This window comes from Lotus japonicus, chromosome 1 (assembly GCF_012489685.1).
Source record: "Lotus japonicus ecotype B-129 chromosome 1, LjGifu_v1.2".
NCBI classification, from domain to species: Eukaryota; Viridiplantae; Streptophyta; class Magnoliopsida; order Fabales; family Fabaceae; genus Lotus; species Lotus japonicus.
The window spans coordinates 136,550,527-136,565,919 of record NC_080041.1 but is presented as its reverse complement, the minus strand read 5'-3'; the positions used below and the strand labels follow the sequence as shown (position 1 = coordinate 136,565,919).

Here is a 15,393-nt window from a genome sequence, read left to right as displayed (position 1 = left end):
AGTGTTATGGGCCTATTTCCTTTGGTGTGTCTTGCAAGTAGTTTGGCTGTAATCTCACTTAGTTCTAACTTTGTTTAGATGTCCTAAGTAGTCATGGGCTTAATTGTTTTTGAACTACCTTGTAAGTTGATTTGGGCTAAAGGCCCAAATTTCTTTCGTTCAATGAATGAACATCTGTTGTAACTTATAAGTGCCTTCAGGCAACTCTTTTATTGAATGAATCATGAACCTTTGACCAAAAAAAAAAAACTATGGGTGTGAAGCATTGGGTATTTAAGACTAAAAGGGACAAAAGATGCCAATTCCTCTGAGTGGTTAACTGAAAATTAGAATATCTATTCTATTCACACTAGTGGTTGAAACTTTAAACACCTGATTTTTTATTTGTTTTGACCAAAAACAAGAAAAAAAGACCTGATTTTCAATAGGTGCCACTCCCAATTACTTTAGTTTCTTGTATCCAATAGGATATCCATAAAACTTATAGCACTTCATATCCTTGATTAACACCTTGGAGTTGAATTTTAGCCAGTCTGAAACTTTAAACTGTCATTGAGTCATAGTAGAGTTGAATAAAGAACTGCATTATCTAAAATGTTCACATCAAAAGGAAAGTTGTTAAAAAAAAACATTTTTAGTTCTAGGAAATTATGTAAATAAAAAGGGGATTTTGTTCATATGTGAGATGACAATGTCAAGTGAAACATCATGTCTCTTCTCATATATATTTAAATCATTCTACATATGAAGAGAGAAATAAACACAACTTGAACATGAGAGAACATAAGAAATTTGTTCGCATGAGAGGATCATTTAACCTAAAAGAATTATGCAATGATGTGGATAAATAAAAAGGAAACAAGACAGAAAAAGATAAATGATACAATTATTGTGATCAACACAAATGTGTTAGGAATTACACCTACATTTTACTTCAATTTCCATAAACAAAATCATTAATTCATTTAAAATGAGTTTATTTAACCATTGTCGTGAGGTAAACAACCCTTAGTTTGGGGGATAATACATAGTTTTAACAAATTATCTTGGGTTTAGAATCTGTTAAGAACGTGGAAAGAACATTATGGTTTTCAAAGATATTCGTGCACCCGAAGTAAAAGAAGAAAAAGGTAAAGAGACTGCGACATAAGAAGAAAGCAAACACATTACAAAAGGTGTTTTAATTTGTCTGCCAATTGAAGTTACTCGTGGTGAAAATACAATAAAGAGATCATAGCCAAGAAAATAATGAAGTTAGGAAGTGATTTCCCCTAGACTCAAAGGAATGTTTGAGGGTCCCACTAAAATACCGAAAGAAGAAGAATTTTCTTTCGTCTTTACACATACATACTATAATTATATGCAGGTAATGGAATTGATGATTGTCGCGGGTCTTTCCATTAAAATGAGTTGCAAGTGGATGAACATATATGTTGTATTTGATCATTGTTTGGTTGGGGCAGGTAATTGATAATCCAGTTTCAATATTATACTAATTTTCTTATTGTTATAAACATATATGGTGTCTTCCGAATAATTCTACCAAGTGCTTTCATAGTTGGAGGAATCTTGGATAGTTGGATGTGATGATCTAGATTTCAAAGCTGACACAACCCACTAAACTTTGTACACATACAAATAGTAATAGGAATAAATTGAACAAAGCTCCACTCAACCATTATCTAATAATATTATGGTTACACTTACAAACTCGGACATCTAAGCCTTTCCTTCCTTAATCACCAAAAGTCACTTAATTTTGACAGAAGAATTCATGAATACAGGTTGCATGACTCAGGCAAAAGCAGGTCCTATATTCACCTCTTCTTCTATCTCTAAATATATAATATAAAGAAAAACAAGATGAGAGCTGTAAAACCGTCACATTGCTCCAATATGTATCCTATTGTTAGTTCTGAATACCTTCAAACAGGTCATGCTGATCCATGTGAAAGGACCTAGAAATAGGGAAGGAATGGAAAATAATGCAGATTCTGGATTTTCTTGTTCTCCCTTAATTACTTTCCTTAATTACCGTGATGATGACCCTTCACCAGTCATTAATTCCAGTCCAATATGCAGTTGATTTGTTCCCTTGTTCTTTATTACTGTGTTCCACTTCAACTTGCTTGGTGTCTCCTCCAAAAGGGAACAAAAGTCTCCCACTCCCACCACCATTCTGTTGGATCTCATCATATGATCTGTTTTCAAGCCCATCAAGTGAAAAGCCCAGCCCAAGACTTGGTTTCATTTCCTGCATGGGAAACCCAGTCCCAGATGCAGGGTAAAGGGAATTTGAGCTCATTGGCATCACAACATAAGGATTATTCAAACCCCTAGAACCCACCAAGCCAGACCTTAATAGATCAATTGGAGCAGTAGAACAAGAAGAAGAGCTATGGTAATTACTGGTGTCATGACCCATTTCAACATATGGAGATGACATGCCATGACCATGATGATAATTCCCCATAGCTGGAAAAGCCAAATTAAGATCATGGCCTACTTGTTGCACTTTATTAAGGCTTGCATTTGGAATTGGTGGATTTAAGTCTGGAATAACCTTTGGTGAAGCTGAGGTAATGATCCTCTTGTTCTTCCTTGAACCACCTCCAACTGGGACATTTCTGAGAGACCCTCCTTCTGTCCAATACCTTCTGCATGTCTTGCAGAAGTATCTCGGTTGTGTGAGGCTGTAGTTGTTGTAATAGCAGAACTTGGTGTTGGTTGAATTGCACCTTGGACAATTCACTTGCTCTTGTGGTTGTGGCCTTGTCTTCTTCTCTAACACTCCCCTTGTTGTGCATGAATTTGGAGCTAACCCTGCTTCCATTGCTCTCTCACTGCCAAACTCCCAAACAGATAGGAGATCTACATAATTACATCATAATTAAAGTTCATATGTTACAAGAATTAATCCATGCAAACAAAATATTTCTAGATCCTGACTCAGTAATATAATTTCACTGCAGAAACAGATTAAGGAGATAAAGAGTACTAGCTAGCCTGGCCTGGGTTCCAACTTCCAACACAGATGATTATGTCAAACAAAAGGCAGAAAAAAATTATAAAATGAAAGAAGTTAAAGAATCAATAATAACAAAAATAATAAATAAACCGTTCTTATTTTCTTCTCTTTGACGACATCTATCGAATGACTCATGGGTGAGAAGGTAAAGAAGTGGAAAAGGAAAAGAAGGGGTCGTGCTTTTGTATACTTAGGACCTCATCATAACTTTTTTTTAGTTGGTAGAAAAGGGAGAAAATAGGATACTAATATATATATGATGCACCTTCCTGTTACCATGAACACCATCTCCATGAAGATACAAATTAACAACCCTTATATTTAGTGGAACTTCATATTACTGTCAGTTTTGAAACAAACCAAAGTACAGAATTTGTGCATCAAGGAAAAGACATGAGAAAAAATGGACCTTCAGAGAAGAAAATTACAAAGAGAAATGCAATGGATGAGTTTAGAGAGAGTTCACCTTGTTAATTTGTGTGCAGCTAGGTGGTGCTCTCCTGGGTGGGTGCAATAGAAAGAATGTGTTAGTTGGTTTGTGGGTTGGCTTTATCTACTTTATGAATGATGCATAAAGGAAAAAGAATGAGAAAGTTTGAGAAGAAATGTCTGTTTTGACCATGCTTTCAACTCCTCTTCACTCATAATGTTTTATTCTCTTGGACTCACTTTATATTTTGTTAATTTCTCTCTATGACACCTATATAAAAGTAGACGAGTTTCATATCATTTAGATTTAATTTTCATAATTTTTTTAAAAACAAATTTTTACAATTTACAATTTAGTTATTTATATTCTAAATAATAAATTAAAGGGTTCCAAACTCTCCCATTTTAAAAAGATACTCGAGCAACGACCATTGTTTTTTTAGTGTTTATATATAAGTGTCTTTTCATTCATATTAATTCCAAATTGATTCCCCTTTTTTTTTTCTTTTTGCTCTGCTTTTGTTTTTTTTTTAAGTGGAATTAAAAAATAAACAAGGAATAAGGGTCTTTTTAAAATAAAAAAATATTGTTTTAAAAACATTAGTTCCAGTTGTCCCAAATGGCCATATAAAGTCTAATAGCGTCTCAGTTGATCCGAAGGTCTTGCAACCAAGCAAGTACCACAATGACGATTGAGATGACTTAGCTGAGTAACAATTCATTCAGCGTACGTTGAGCGACCCGTTTTGACTCATTAAATTAGACACTGCAAGGTTATTCAAAAGTAAACATCTTATCGGCTGACCTTCCTCAAGGCTTCCTAAGATTCAAGTCACAAATACGACAGTCATCAAGCCTCTAAATAAAGGTTTAGTCATTCATTTACTTAAGCGTTACTCATTATATATGTAAACTTTGGGTTGTTAATGCTTTGAAATTCTCTCTTTGCTATCTCACTGACTTGAGCGATGGAGTATCTTTTGCAAGTACACTCTTGTTGTGTCAATACTGCTTTGTCGTGCTAGAAAGTCTTCCAATGGTGCACACAACCACCGAAGACGAAGAAGCACCATCAATCTCAATTCAGGAATAACAAATAATATGTCATGTAAGCAAAAAAAAAAAAATTGTCGCACCAAGTTACCCCACTAAAGGCAACCGTGCGACTAATTAATCTTTTAAAGCTCTGAGATCATAATAAGTAGGTAAACTTCTCCCAACAAATCTTTCTCCATATATACACGTCACTTAAGGATCAAACGATGAACTAAATGCTTAAAAAGCTTAACTATCTACCAATTATGCTAGACATTGTTGACACTCGTAAGCCAATTGTTTGGAATTAACATTCTATCACTAAATTATAATTGGGACATATAATTTTATTTCAAAATAACATAACATAACCATGTAAATTTCATGTAATTTGAGTGAAAAGCATTAATAAACAAAAAAAAGTTTGATGCACCGAGGGTGTACAGTTTTTTTACACGGTCGACCAATCGGATTTCTTGAATGTGGGAAAGATAAATTTTTTTATTTAATTAAATTGAGTGACATGACAAATCTTTAAAATCTGATTGGTTGACGGTGTAAAAAAAGTGCATCAAAATTAAATTAAACTAAAAAAAGAATGATGTATACGGAACTTAAAACGTGAGAAAATGTCTGACTTGTAGTCTAGAATATTGTTTAGGAATTAAGCAATGTGCTTGAATAATCAGCCTTATTACGTGCAAAGCAAGAATATCTATTTACATCACTCTATAATTAAGAAAAAAATTCTTTCATATACTCGTTATAGCAAAACAGCACAGTTTATGCATCCTAAAATCAGCTACAGTGTACCATGATTGTGCTTGTTCCTAATCCATGGCCATGAAGGATGGCATTATAGTGACTGGTCTGAGAGGGAGAGATGGGAGAAGTTTTGAATAGCAAAAAGGAGCAGCCGACAAGAGGCGACAAAAAGATCGAGAGCTAAATAATGCAACGCGCCTTCGAATGGACTAATTTTATATATAAACTTACTTGTGTTTGAAAAAACAATCTTTTTGTTACAATAAATACTTATCATCTAAATATTTATTCATAAATTGATTTAAAATTTTTATTAAAATAAACATAAATAATTTATGTAAAGGATCAAACATTTAAAATGGTTTAACAGCATATCACAGTGCACAATAAAATACACTTGATTTTTAAATGCGCGGTCTTTTATAAATATCTTAAGTATTTATTAAAATTTGTATAAAAAAAAATTATATAATATTTGAGTTATTACGGGTGGAAGGTGGATATCATTTCACAATTCACACTTTTTTTTCCTCAACTCCCTTCTTATGATTGCGATTTTGATAATTTAAAATGAGGTTGTCCAAATTAATTATGTAGATAACTTTCCTCAAAATTAATTAACTAATGATGTTTATGTTCAAAAAAAAATTAACTAATGATGTTTAAGAAAATGTGAATTTTTTATATTTATGGAAAAGATAAACTGCACCATTTAGAAAATGATCCCTAAATCTCCATCACTCAATTTTCTAGCTTTTACTGCTTGAAATATATGAGTCGGAAACAGAAAAAGTGGATTACTGTGGAACAAGGCTACGGAATCTCACTAACTTTAATTTTTAGGTCTAGATTAGTCCCTCTTTCTTGGAATAGCTAGCTTAACCTCAACTATTAATTGACATTATTTCCATCATCTCGTGTGAACTCAAATTTTTGTATTGCATTACTAGAAAAAAATAGATTTGGTGTGGTGACGAAGTTTTGTGATAAAAAAGTTATTCCTTTTTACTAATGATGGATTTATTGAGAGATCCAAGGATCATCTGAGGATTGTTTTTTTTTTTGTGATTAGTGACAATATTGAACCATTTATCCAAATGCAAGCAAAATTATTATTTAAAAAGATAAAATTTTATTACATTACATATAACATCATCATTTATCAAAATGCAAGAAAAGTAAAGAGATGAGAGGGATTTATTAAAGTCAATAAAGCATTCTTCACACGATGCTGTCATCATATAAGACATTTTGTCATTAGCTTTGAGAAAGACAGCCACTTATTTGGTTGGTGAAAATTTTCCAATATTTTATTTCAAATAATCTCTTATGGTAGACTTATATATGGTAGGAGATTCATGCATGATCCATAAAATAGTGAAGGTTGATGGCCTGATGGGTACATGTCAGACAAAAGGCCGTGGATTTTTTTTGTGCTCAATAAAGGCCGTGGAATTTGATTGCACATATGTTAACCAAGGCCCAAAATTTGGATTATAATGTAAGATAAAAGATATAGTGTTGTAGTCAATGAAATGAAGAAATTCAAAATAAACTGGACAGAAGCCCATTTATTTAACACAACATCCTGTTTTTTTGTCCACATACTAATATCCACCTGAGCTCTTTCAGCCCAACCCACGTGCTTACCTCTTAATGGTGCAAACATGCAATTGGTTTTATTTAGTGCTTAATCGATATATTATTTGTGTAAAACAGTTTTATACTGATAATCAATCATGTAGGAGGAATAATAATTTTCGCTTTAAATTTTAATTAAAACAAAAATATATTTGTTGATGTGGCGGAATTTAATTGTTGTGCTAACAAAGTTTACACTAACTATGTATATACCTTTATTATTTTATTTTTAATTAATGACATTTACACTTTATTTTTCCTCTCATCTCATCTTCACATATTTTTCTTCTTATCTCTATTTTCCAGCTGTCACGTTCATATCACTTTTTCTTTTATTTTTCTATTCAAAACATTCTTATTTATTTACTAGTGTTCTTTACCCGTGCGTTGCACGGCGATTAAATTTATTGTAAAGATGAATGAGTAGTAATATGTTTTAACTTAATTTAGCATCTTTTCAGTAAGTATAAAAGATATAGAACTGAACATATGTTACAAACATGTAGATGAATGGACCACAGTAAATATATTAATTTGATGAGGTTGTAGATACCTCACAGTGTCAACACTTGAATAGTAATAAAAGTCAAGTTTTTAAATAATGCATTACATTGAAATTGAAATAAGATAAACATAATAATGACAGCAACATGAACCCTTATTCGAAATTGTAGTACATGATTAATGATAAAGACTTCATAACCGAGCTTGTTGTCAATCAAGCATATTTGAGCTATAGAACCTAGAAAGGAAAAAAAAATTATCAGTGCCAATACAAATATAAATTGTGTATAATTTAAAAGTGTTAAACTAACCTTATAGAAACGTCAATACACTTTCAAATTAGATGATCAATAAACTGCTTGTTATCTTTTTTATGCTGTCAACAATAAAGAGAATAACCAACGACTTCAGTAACATACTTTCCAAAAAAGGCGCATTCAACCCGAACTCTATTAAGAAAATTGAGAAATTATAAAACCTTACTCACAATAATCAAAGATGGAAAAAATATGAATAAGCAATAAACACTGTGTGTGCCCATCTTGGTCAAGTTCAATAGTAATCCTTTTCTGCTTTGTTCCATCTTTCTCAAACTCAGTTTCAGCACTTGCACCAGTGAGAATTCCAATCACATATGCAAAATCATAGAAACTTTAATCCAAAACCCAGAACACTAATTTAAATATCAAAAGACTAAAAAAGAGTCTATACCTATAAGAAAAGACGTATAAAGGTCCTTAAACATTATATCAGATATTGACACAAAATTGTAAGGGCTTAAGTTGATGTCCTTGTTGGGAACCAAGCGCACAAATGTATGAATATCAAAGTTGATCTTGAATTGGTGCGAGGTTGAACGGAAATCACGACAGCTTTCACCAACACCAAAAAAAAAAATCTGATATACACGTCCTTCACTCAGCAAATATTGGAATCGGTATATAAGAGTCTTCCTAACCGTAGCATGAATCTTAAAACCCTGAAATTCAATAAAATGAGGAAATTTGAGATTTATAGTTTAAAAAAAAGAACGTAACACATGGTCATTATGTGAAAAAGTGATTTACCTTGTCATCCATAAGAATCATGTCCATGGAAAATGGAAGCTTGGAGCCATATAAGTTCGGACTAAGCCACAACCGGTTCGCCTTTGCAATAATAGACCAGTTCTTCTTTGAGACATCGATGGTGGCGAGATTGTCGATAGCCATATGAAATATTTCGAAGCTAATAGTTAGTGGGAAGGGATGATGAAGTTAAAGAATAGGATGAGATGATTTATATAAGAATTTGAGAATTAGGGTTACTGGTCAATGAATGTTAAAAAATGAAAGAAAAAAAAAGGTTGGACGGTAATACAAATCTGATTGCAAGGAGGTAAATTTTTTTTCAGGTCAATTTTCACTATTGAAATTAATTATTATCGACCAAATACCATGCGTTACACGTGAATTACTCATTCTGATGAGTAAAGGAAAATAGGAATTAAGAAAAACATGGTGTTATTACAGTATTTAAGGTTTGACTTTTATTGCAAATCATATTAATTTCTTTATTTTCGCACAAAAAAAAAACAGTGCGTATTTCTTTCAAGAACGGGTCATTAATATGGTTCTCAAAATTAAGTTTTTAAGGTTTGACTTGTAAAGCAGCATTGACATGGTGTGAATGCTTGAAAGAAATTAACCTGTGACTTGCTCAGCATAATTAACACTCTTTTAATTCTTGACTTCTTTTCCTTAACAGAATTAACACCATTAATTCTTCATTCAGTGCAGGTGCTGAATCTCAAATTCAAGGCTGTGAATATCCGTTTTAAAAATAGTTTGAAGATTCAGATTCAAACAAAAAAGTTTTTGCAGCCTAAACGTTGAATTTGAGAATGTTTTCACCTTACTAAATTACCTTTTTCATGCCTACCAAAAAATCAATTTTTTTTTAAAAATGATAATCAATGGTATAATGGTATATGTATAAAATTTTTATGTTAACAATTAATTAGGGGTTATAAAAAAATAAAAACAAAATCATCATTCAAATGACTTTGAATAATGAGCCTTCATAAAAAAACTTAAATTAAAATGGGCTTCTACTATTTTGGTCCAAAACAATTAGAATGTGACACTTGTCATGCAAAGAGGGGGGGTGGGCGAGAGTCATTCTTGGAGTGTCAAATCATGGAGGTGAGGCTCACAACCTTCCTCTTTTTCTAAAGTATATAGATGAATCTTCTAGTATTAATTTATTTTTAAAGTCATTTAATGCTTTCATTGATCTATAAGTTTGAAAAATATTTGATAATGGAGAGAATGATGCTACTCATAATAAATAATTAATGCTCATAACTTCATTTAAAAATGTATGGAATATCACTATATTTTTTTTAACGAAATTAAAACTGAAAATTAATAGCATTTATTAGTTCATGCAGTGATTAATTTGGGAATAATTTAATAATTTTTAGAAATATACACTCAATATTTTACATAATTTTTAAAAAAAAAAAACATTGAGTGTTGGGTTAAAATATACACTATTAACTCAAATAACGAAATTAAATGAAATAAGACAAATAAATTAAATAAGAAAATTAAATTAAATGAGAAATATTGATTTTTTATTTTTTCATTTTGAGAAAGAAAATGCATTTACTCAACTTTAATTTTTCCTTCTAATTAGACTCACCAAATTTTGACAATGTCAAATTTGGAATATTTTTAAAAAATGGTAGTAATTTTAATGTGATACTCAGGTATAAAACTTTTTTTAAAAAAACTTGACACATTGATTTTCCTTAGTGAAACTCTGATGTAGATTTTTTTTATTTTTTTTAACCTGAAACAAATAATAGTGAGATTTGTAGGTGAATCTTTGTTTTTTTATTGGAAAAACTAATTATAGGTGAATTTGAGTATAAGAAAAAATATTTGTATAAAAATTAGAAAATAGATATGGTCTGTTCAAAAAAAAAAAAAATAGATATGGTATGTAATTATAATATAGTAGTTGTCATAAAAATTATGATACTACATCTCTTAGGCTGTGCCGGATCAATATGATTTAAATACGGTTAATATTTATTTTTTTGAACGGAAAAAATAGAGAGGTCAAATAAATGATTTTCATTGGTAAACCTTTGCAGTAAAAAGTAAAGGCAAACTAATTCATAAGGGAGAAAAAACAAGAAACTATAAATTTCTGGCCTATCTTGCATTCTTGCTTTAATTTAGAAAGGGTTAATTCATAAGGGAGATTTGATTTTAAAAATCAATTATTAATGAAATTTATAATGATCATTAAATGAGTTGTTAATGATGGACCTCAAAACAAAAGTCCAAGAAAAATGAGTTTCAATGAGGTGGTCTGAATGAAGGAGAGGTTGACACTTGTCATCTATTGAAGGAGGTTTGATGAGAGTAAGTCAAGGAATGCCAAGTGTTCTAAGTGGGTCTCACAATGTTATTCTTTTCTTTAATACTAGTGTTCTTTACCCGTGCGTTGTACGACGATTAAATTTATTGTAAAGATGAATCAGTAATAATGTGTTTTAACTTAGTTTAGACTCTTTTCAGTAAGTATAAAAGATATGGAACTGAACATATGTTACAAACATGTAGATGAATGTACCACAGTAAATATATTAATTTGATGAGGTTGTGATACCTCACAATGTCAACACTTGAATAGTAATAAAAGCCAAGTTTTTAAGTAATGCGTTACATTGAAATTGAAATAAGATAAACATAACAATGACAGCAACATGAACCCTTATTCGAAATTGTAGTCCATGATTAATGATAAAGACTTCATAACCGAGTTTGTTGTCAATCAAGCAATTTTGAGCTATTGAACCTAGAAAGGAAAAAAAAATTATCAGTGCCAATACAAATATAAACTGTGTATAATTTGAAAGTGTTAAACTAACCTTATAGAAATGTCAGTACACCTTCAAATTAGATGATCAATAAACTGCTTGTTATCTTTTTTATGCGGTCAACAATAAAAAGAATAACCAACGACTTTAGCAACATACTTTCCAAAAAAGACGCATTCAACCCAAACCTTATTAAGAAAATTGAGAAATTATAAAACCTTACTCATAATAATCAAAGATGGAAAAAATATGAATAAGCAATAAACATTGTGTGTACCCATCTTGGTCAAGTTCAATAGTAATCCTTTTCTGCTTTGTTCCATCTTTCTCGAACTCAGTTTCAGCACTTGCACCAGTGAGAATTCCAATCACATCTGCAAAATCATAGAAACATTAATCCAAAACCCAGAACAGTAATTTAAAAATCAAAAGACTAAAAAAGAGTATATACCTAGAAGAAAAGATGTATAAAGGTCCTTAAACATTATATCAGATATTAGCACAAAATTTTAAGGGCTTAAGTTGATGGCCTTGTTGGGAACCAACCGCACAAATGTATGAATATCAAAGTTGATCTTGAATGGGTGCGAGGTTGGACGGAAATCACGACCGCTTTCACCAACACCAAAAAACAAAATCTGATATACACGTCCTTCACTCAGCGAAGATTGGAATCGGTTTATAAGAGTCTTCCTAACCGTAGCATGAATCTTACAACCCTGAAATTCAATAAAATGAGGAAATTTGAGATTTATAGTTAAGAAAAAAAGAACGTAATACATGGTTATTATGTGAAAAAGTGATTTACCTTGTCATCCATAAGAACATGTCCATGGAAAATGGAAGCTTGGAGTCATATAAGCTCGGACTAAGCCACAACTGGTTCACCTTTGCAACAACAGACCAGTTCTCCTTTGAGGCATCGATGGTGGCGAAATCGTCGACAGCCATTAGAACAAAGTATATTTCAAAGCTAATAGTTGGTGGGAAGGGATGATGAAGTTAAAGAATAACATGAGATGATTTATATAGGAATTTGAGAATTAGGGTTACTGGCCAATGAATGTTAAAAAAGGAAAGAAAAAAAAAAGGTTGGACGGTAATACAAATCTGATTGCAAGGAGGTAAATTTTTTTTCCAGGTCAATTTTCACTATTAAAATTAATTATTATGGATCAAATATCATGCATTACACGTGAATTACTCATCAGAATGAGTAATTAAAGGAAAATATGAATTAAGATTAACATGGTGTTATTACGGTATTTAAGGTTTGACTTTTATTACAAATCATATTAATTTCTTTCAAGAATTAATTTCTTTATTTTCGCACACAAAAAAAAAACAGTGCGTATTTCTTTCAAGAACGGGTCATTAATATGGTTCTCAAAATTAAGTTTTTAAGGTTTGACTTGTAAAGCAGCATTAACATGGTGTGAATGCTTGAAAGAAATTAACCCGTGACTTGCTCAGTAGAATTAACACCATTTTAATTCTTGACTTCTTTTCCTTAACAAAATTAACACCATTAATTCTTCATTCAGTGCGGGTGCTGAATCTCAAATTCAAGGCTGTGAATATCCGTTTTAAAAATAGTTTGAAGATTTAGATTCAAACAAAAAAGTTTCTGCAGCCTAAACGTTGAATTTGAGAATGTTTTCACCTTACTAAATTACCTTTTTCATGCCTACCAAAAATTCGAATTTTTTTGAAAAATGATAATCAATGGTATAATGGTATATGTATACAACTTTTATGTTAACAATTAATTAGGGGTTATAAAACAATAAAAACAAAATCATCATTCAAATGACTTTGAATAATGTGGCTCCATAAAAAACTGAAATTAAAATGGGCTTCTACTATTTTGGTCCAAAACAATCAGAAGGTGACCCTTGTCATGCAAAGAGGGGGGTGGGCGAGAGTCATTCTTGGAGTGCCAAATCATGGAAGTGAGACTCACAACCTTCATCTTTTCTAAAGTATATAATGAATCTTCTAGTATTAATTTATTTTTAAAGTCAGTTAATGTTTTCATTGATCTATAAGTTTGAAAAATATTCGATAATGGAGAGAATGATGCTACTCATAATAAATAGTTAATGCTCATAACTTCATTTAAAAATGTATGGAATATCACTATATTTTTTTAACGAAATTAAAACTGAAAATTAATAGCATTTATTAGTTCATGCAGTGATTAATTTGGGAATAATTTAATAATGATTAGAAATATACACTCAATATTTCACAAAAAAAATATTGAGTGTTGGGTTAAAATATACACTATTAACTCAAATAACGAAATTAATGGAATAAGGCAAATAAATTAAATAAGAAATTAAATTAAATGAGAAATATTGATTTTTTATTTTTTTTCATTTTGAGAAAGAAAATTCATTTACTCAACTTTAATTTTTCCTTCTAATCGGACTCACCATTTAAATGTAATTTTCATTAATTCCATCATTTCAAATAAGGAATGATTTAAATATGAATAGCATGACAACATTTTGGTCAATGAAATTATTCTCTTTACACAATGTGTCTTCAATTTTTTTATTCAATGTTATGCGTACACCACTTAAATTTACTGTAATAATGATTTGGTCAATGCATTTACACATTTTGCATTCAATTTCATTTAAAACATAATAGGAAAATTATTCAGTTTTTATTGGTTGTAAAAGAAGTCAAGTAATTCGAATTTTCCATACTTACACAGAGCTGGAATTATTTTGAATGCAATAAATTAGGAGTCATAAACCATAAAAACAAAATCATTAAGATTTGATTATTGGACCTCCATTAAAAAACTAAAATTAAATTGGGCTTCTATTATTTTGGTCCAAAACAATCAGAAGGTGACACTTGTCATGTAAAGAGGGGGTGTTGGAGAGTAATTGTTGAAGTGCCAAGTCATGGAGGTGGGGCTCACAACCTTCCTCTTTTCTAAAGTATATAGATAGATAGATATAGATTCCAGGCATAAGACATTACTGAATTGAATCAATTGATCATTAGTAAATATAAATTGTAGAGTCCAAACTGCCAGAAAGGTCTACTTCCATCCGTCAACGTACGAGAGGTTTGAAGTTTGAAGCTTAGCTTCTCACATACTTACCTTCCAGTTCCACCCCATTGAATATTGATATTTAGATGTACGACAAAACGTACTGTTTATCCAAAAAAATATATATATACGACAAAACTGCCCTGTTTTCTTTTTCTGCACTATATATACGCATCATTTCAAAATTATTGAACACATATTATTATCACATGTATAACATTCATTTTTGAAATATATGAAAAATTAAGAACCATGACAATATAAACATTAATTATTTACATTTTTTTAATATTTGACACAAAGAATTAAGGGAGTGTATAAATTATTATAATTCTATATCTAAATTGATAAAAATACTCTTTATCATCACATGCTTCTTCTAATAACATGGAAGATGCCCACCATGGCCAGCATGAGGAAGTAAATGAGGCAAAGATCTTGGTAGAAGCTGCTTGGTGAAATCGTCTGTCTGTCAATAAATAACAATACGTACCATAGTGACTTGTCATCATTAATTAATTGGTGGAGGTGCAAAGGGATGATAAATGCCATTATTCATTTAAGTAGCCCTTGAAGGTTTTTTATTTTGAAGAACTGCTTCGACGTTTACATAGTTATACAAATGTGGAGGTTTTTTGGGTAGATACAAATGTGGAGTTAACAACACTCATTCAGTTTTAAAAAATCGTCCCCAAACTTCAAAATTAGCAAAAAAAAAAAACGTTCTTCAAATATACATATCGTTGCATTTTTGGTCTGCTGTTTGCCTCCCGTGAGAAAACTAACGTGAGAAGCTGATGTGGCTCCCTCACGCGTGTCCCACGTGACTTTCTTCAGAGAGCTTTATGACTGGATAAGTCACATGCTTCTCACGTGACTCTGAAAGGCTCCAACGGTCATCTCCTTCCTTCATCGTGTTCTTCACCATGGAACCCTTAAAAGAAGGGTTTTTAGAGTCACGTGAGAAGCATATGACTTTTCTAGTCATCAAGCTCTCTAAAGAAAGTCACGTGAGACACACGTGAGGGAGACACATCAGTTTCT

The 15,393-nt window shown here is 31.3% G+C and overlaps 1 protein-coding gene across 1 annotated transcript; it reads right to left on the bottom strand.

The window, feature by feature from the left end:
• Nucleotides 1–1,655: 1,655 nt before the first annotated feature.
• LOC130731414 (dof zinc finger protein DOF2.5-like) lies at nucleotides 1,656–3,652 on the bottom strand. Its single transcript, XM_057583704.1, has 2 exons — nucleotides 3,495–3,652; nucleotides 1,656–2,871 (listed from the first exon to the last, which is right to left on the bottom strand). Exon 2 carries the CDS (start codon nucleotides 2,831–2,833, stop codon nucleotides 2,051–2,053), a length of 783 nt encoding a protein of 260 aa, XP_057439687.1. The 5' UTR covers nucleotides 2,834–2,871; nucleotides 3,495–3,652; the 3' UTR covers nucleotides 1,656–2,050.
• Nucleotides 3,653–15,393: the final 11,741 nt, after the last annotated feature.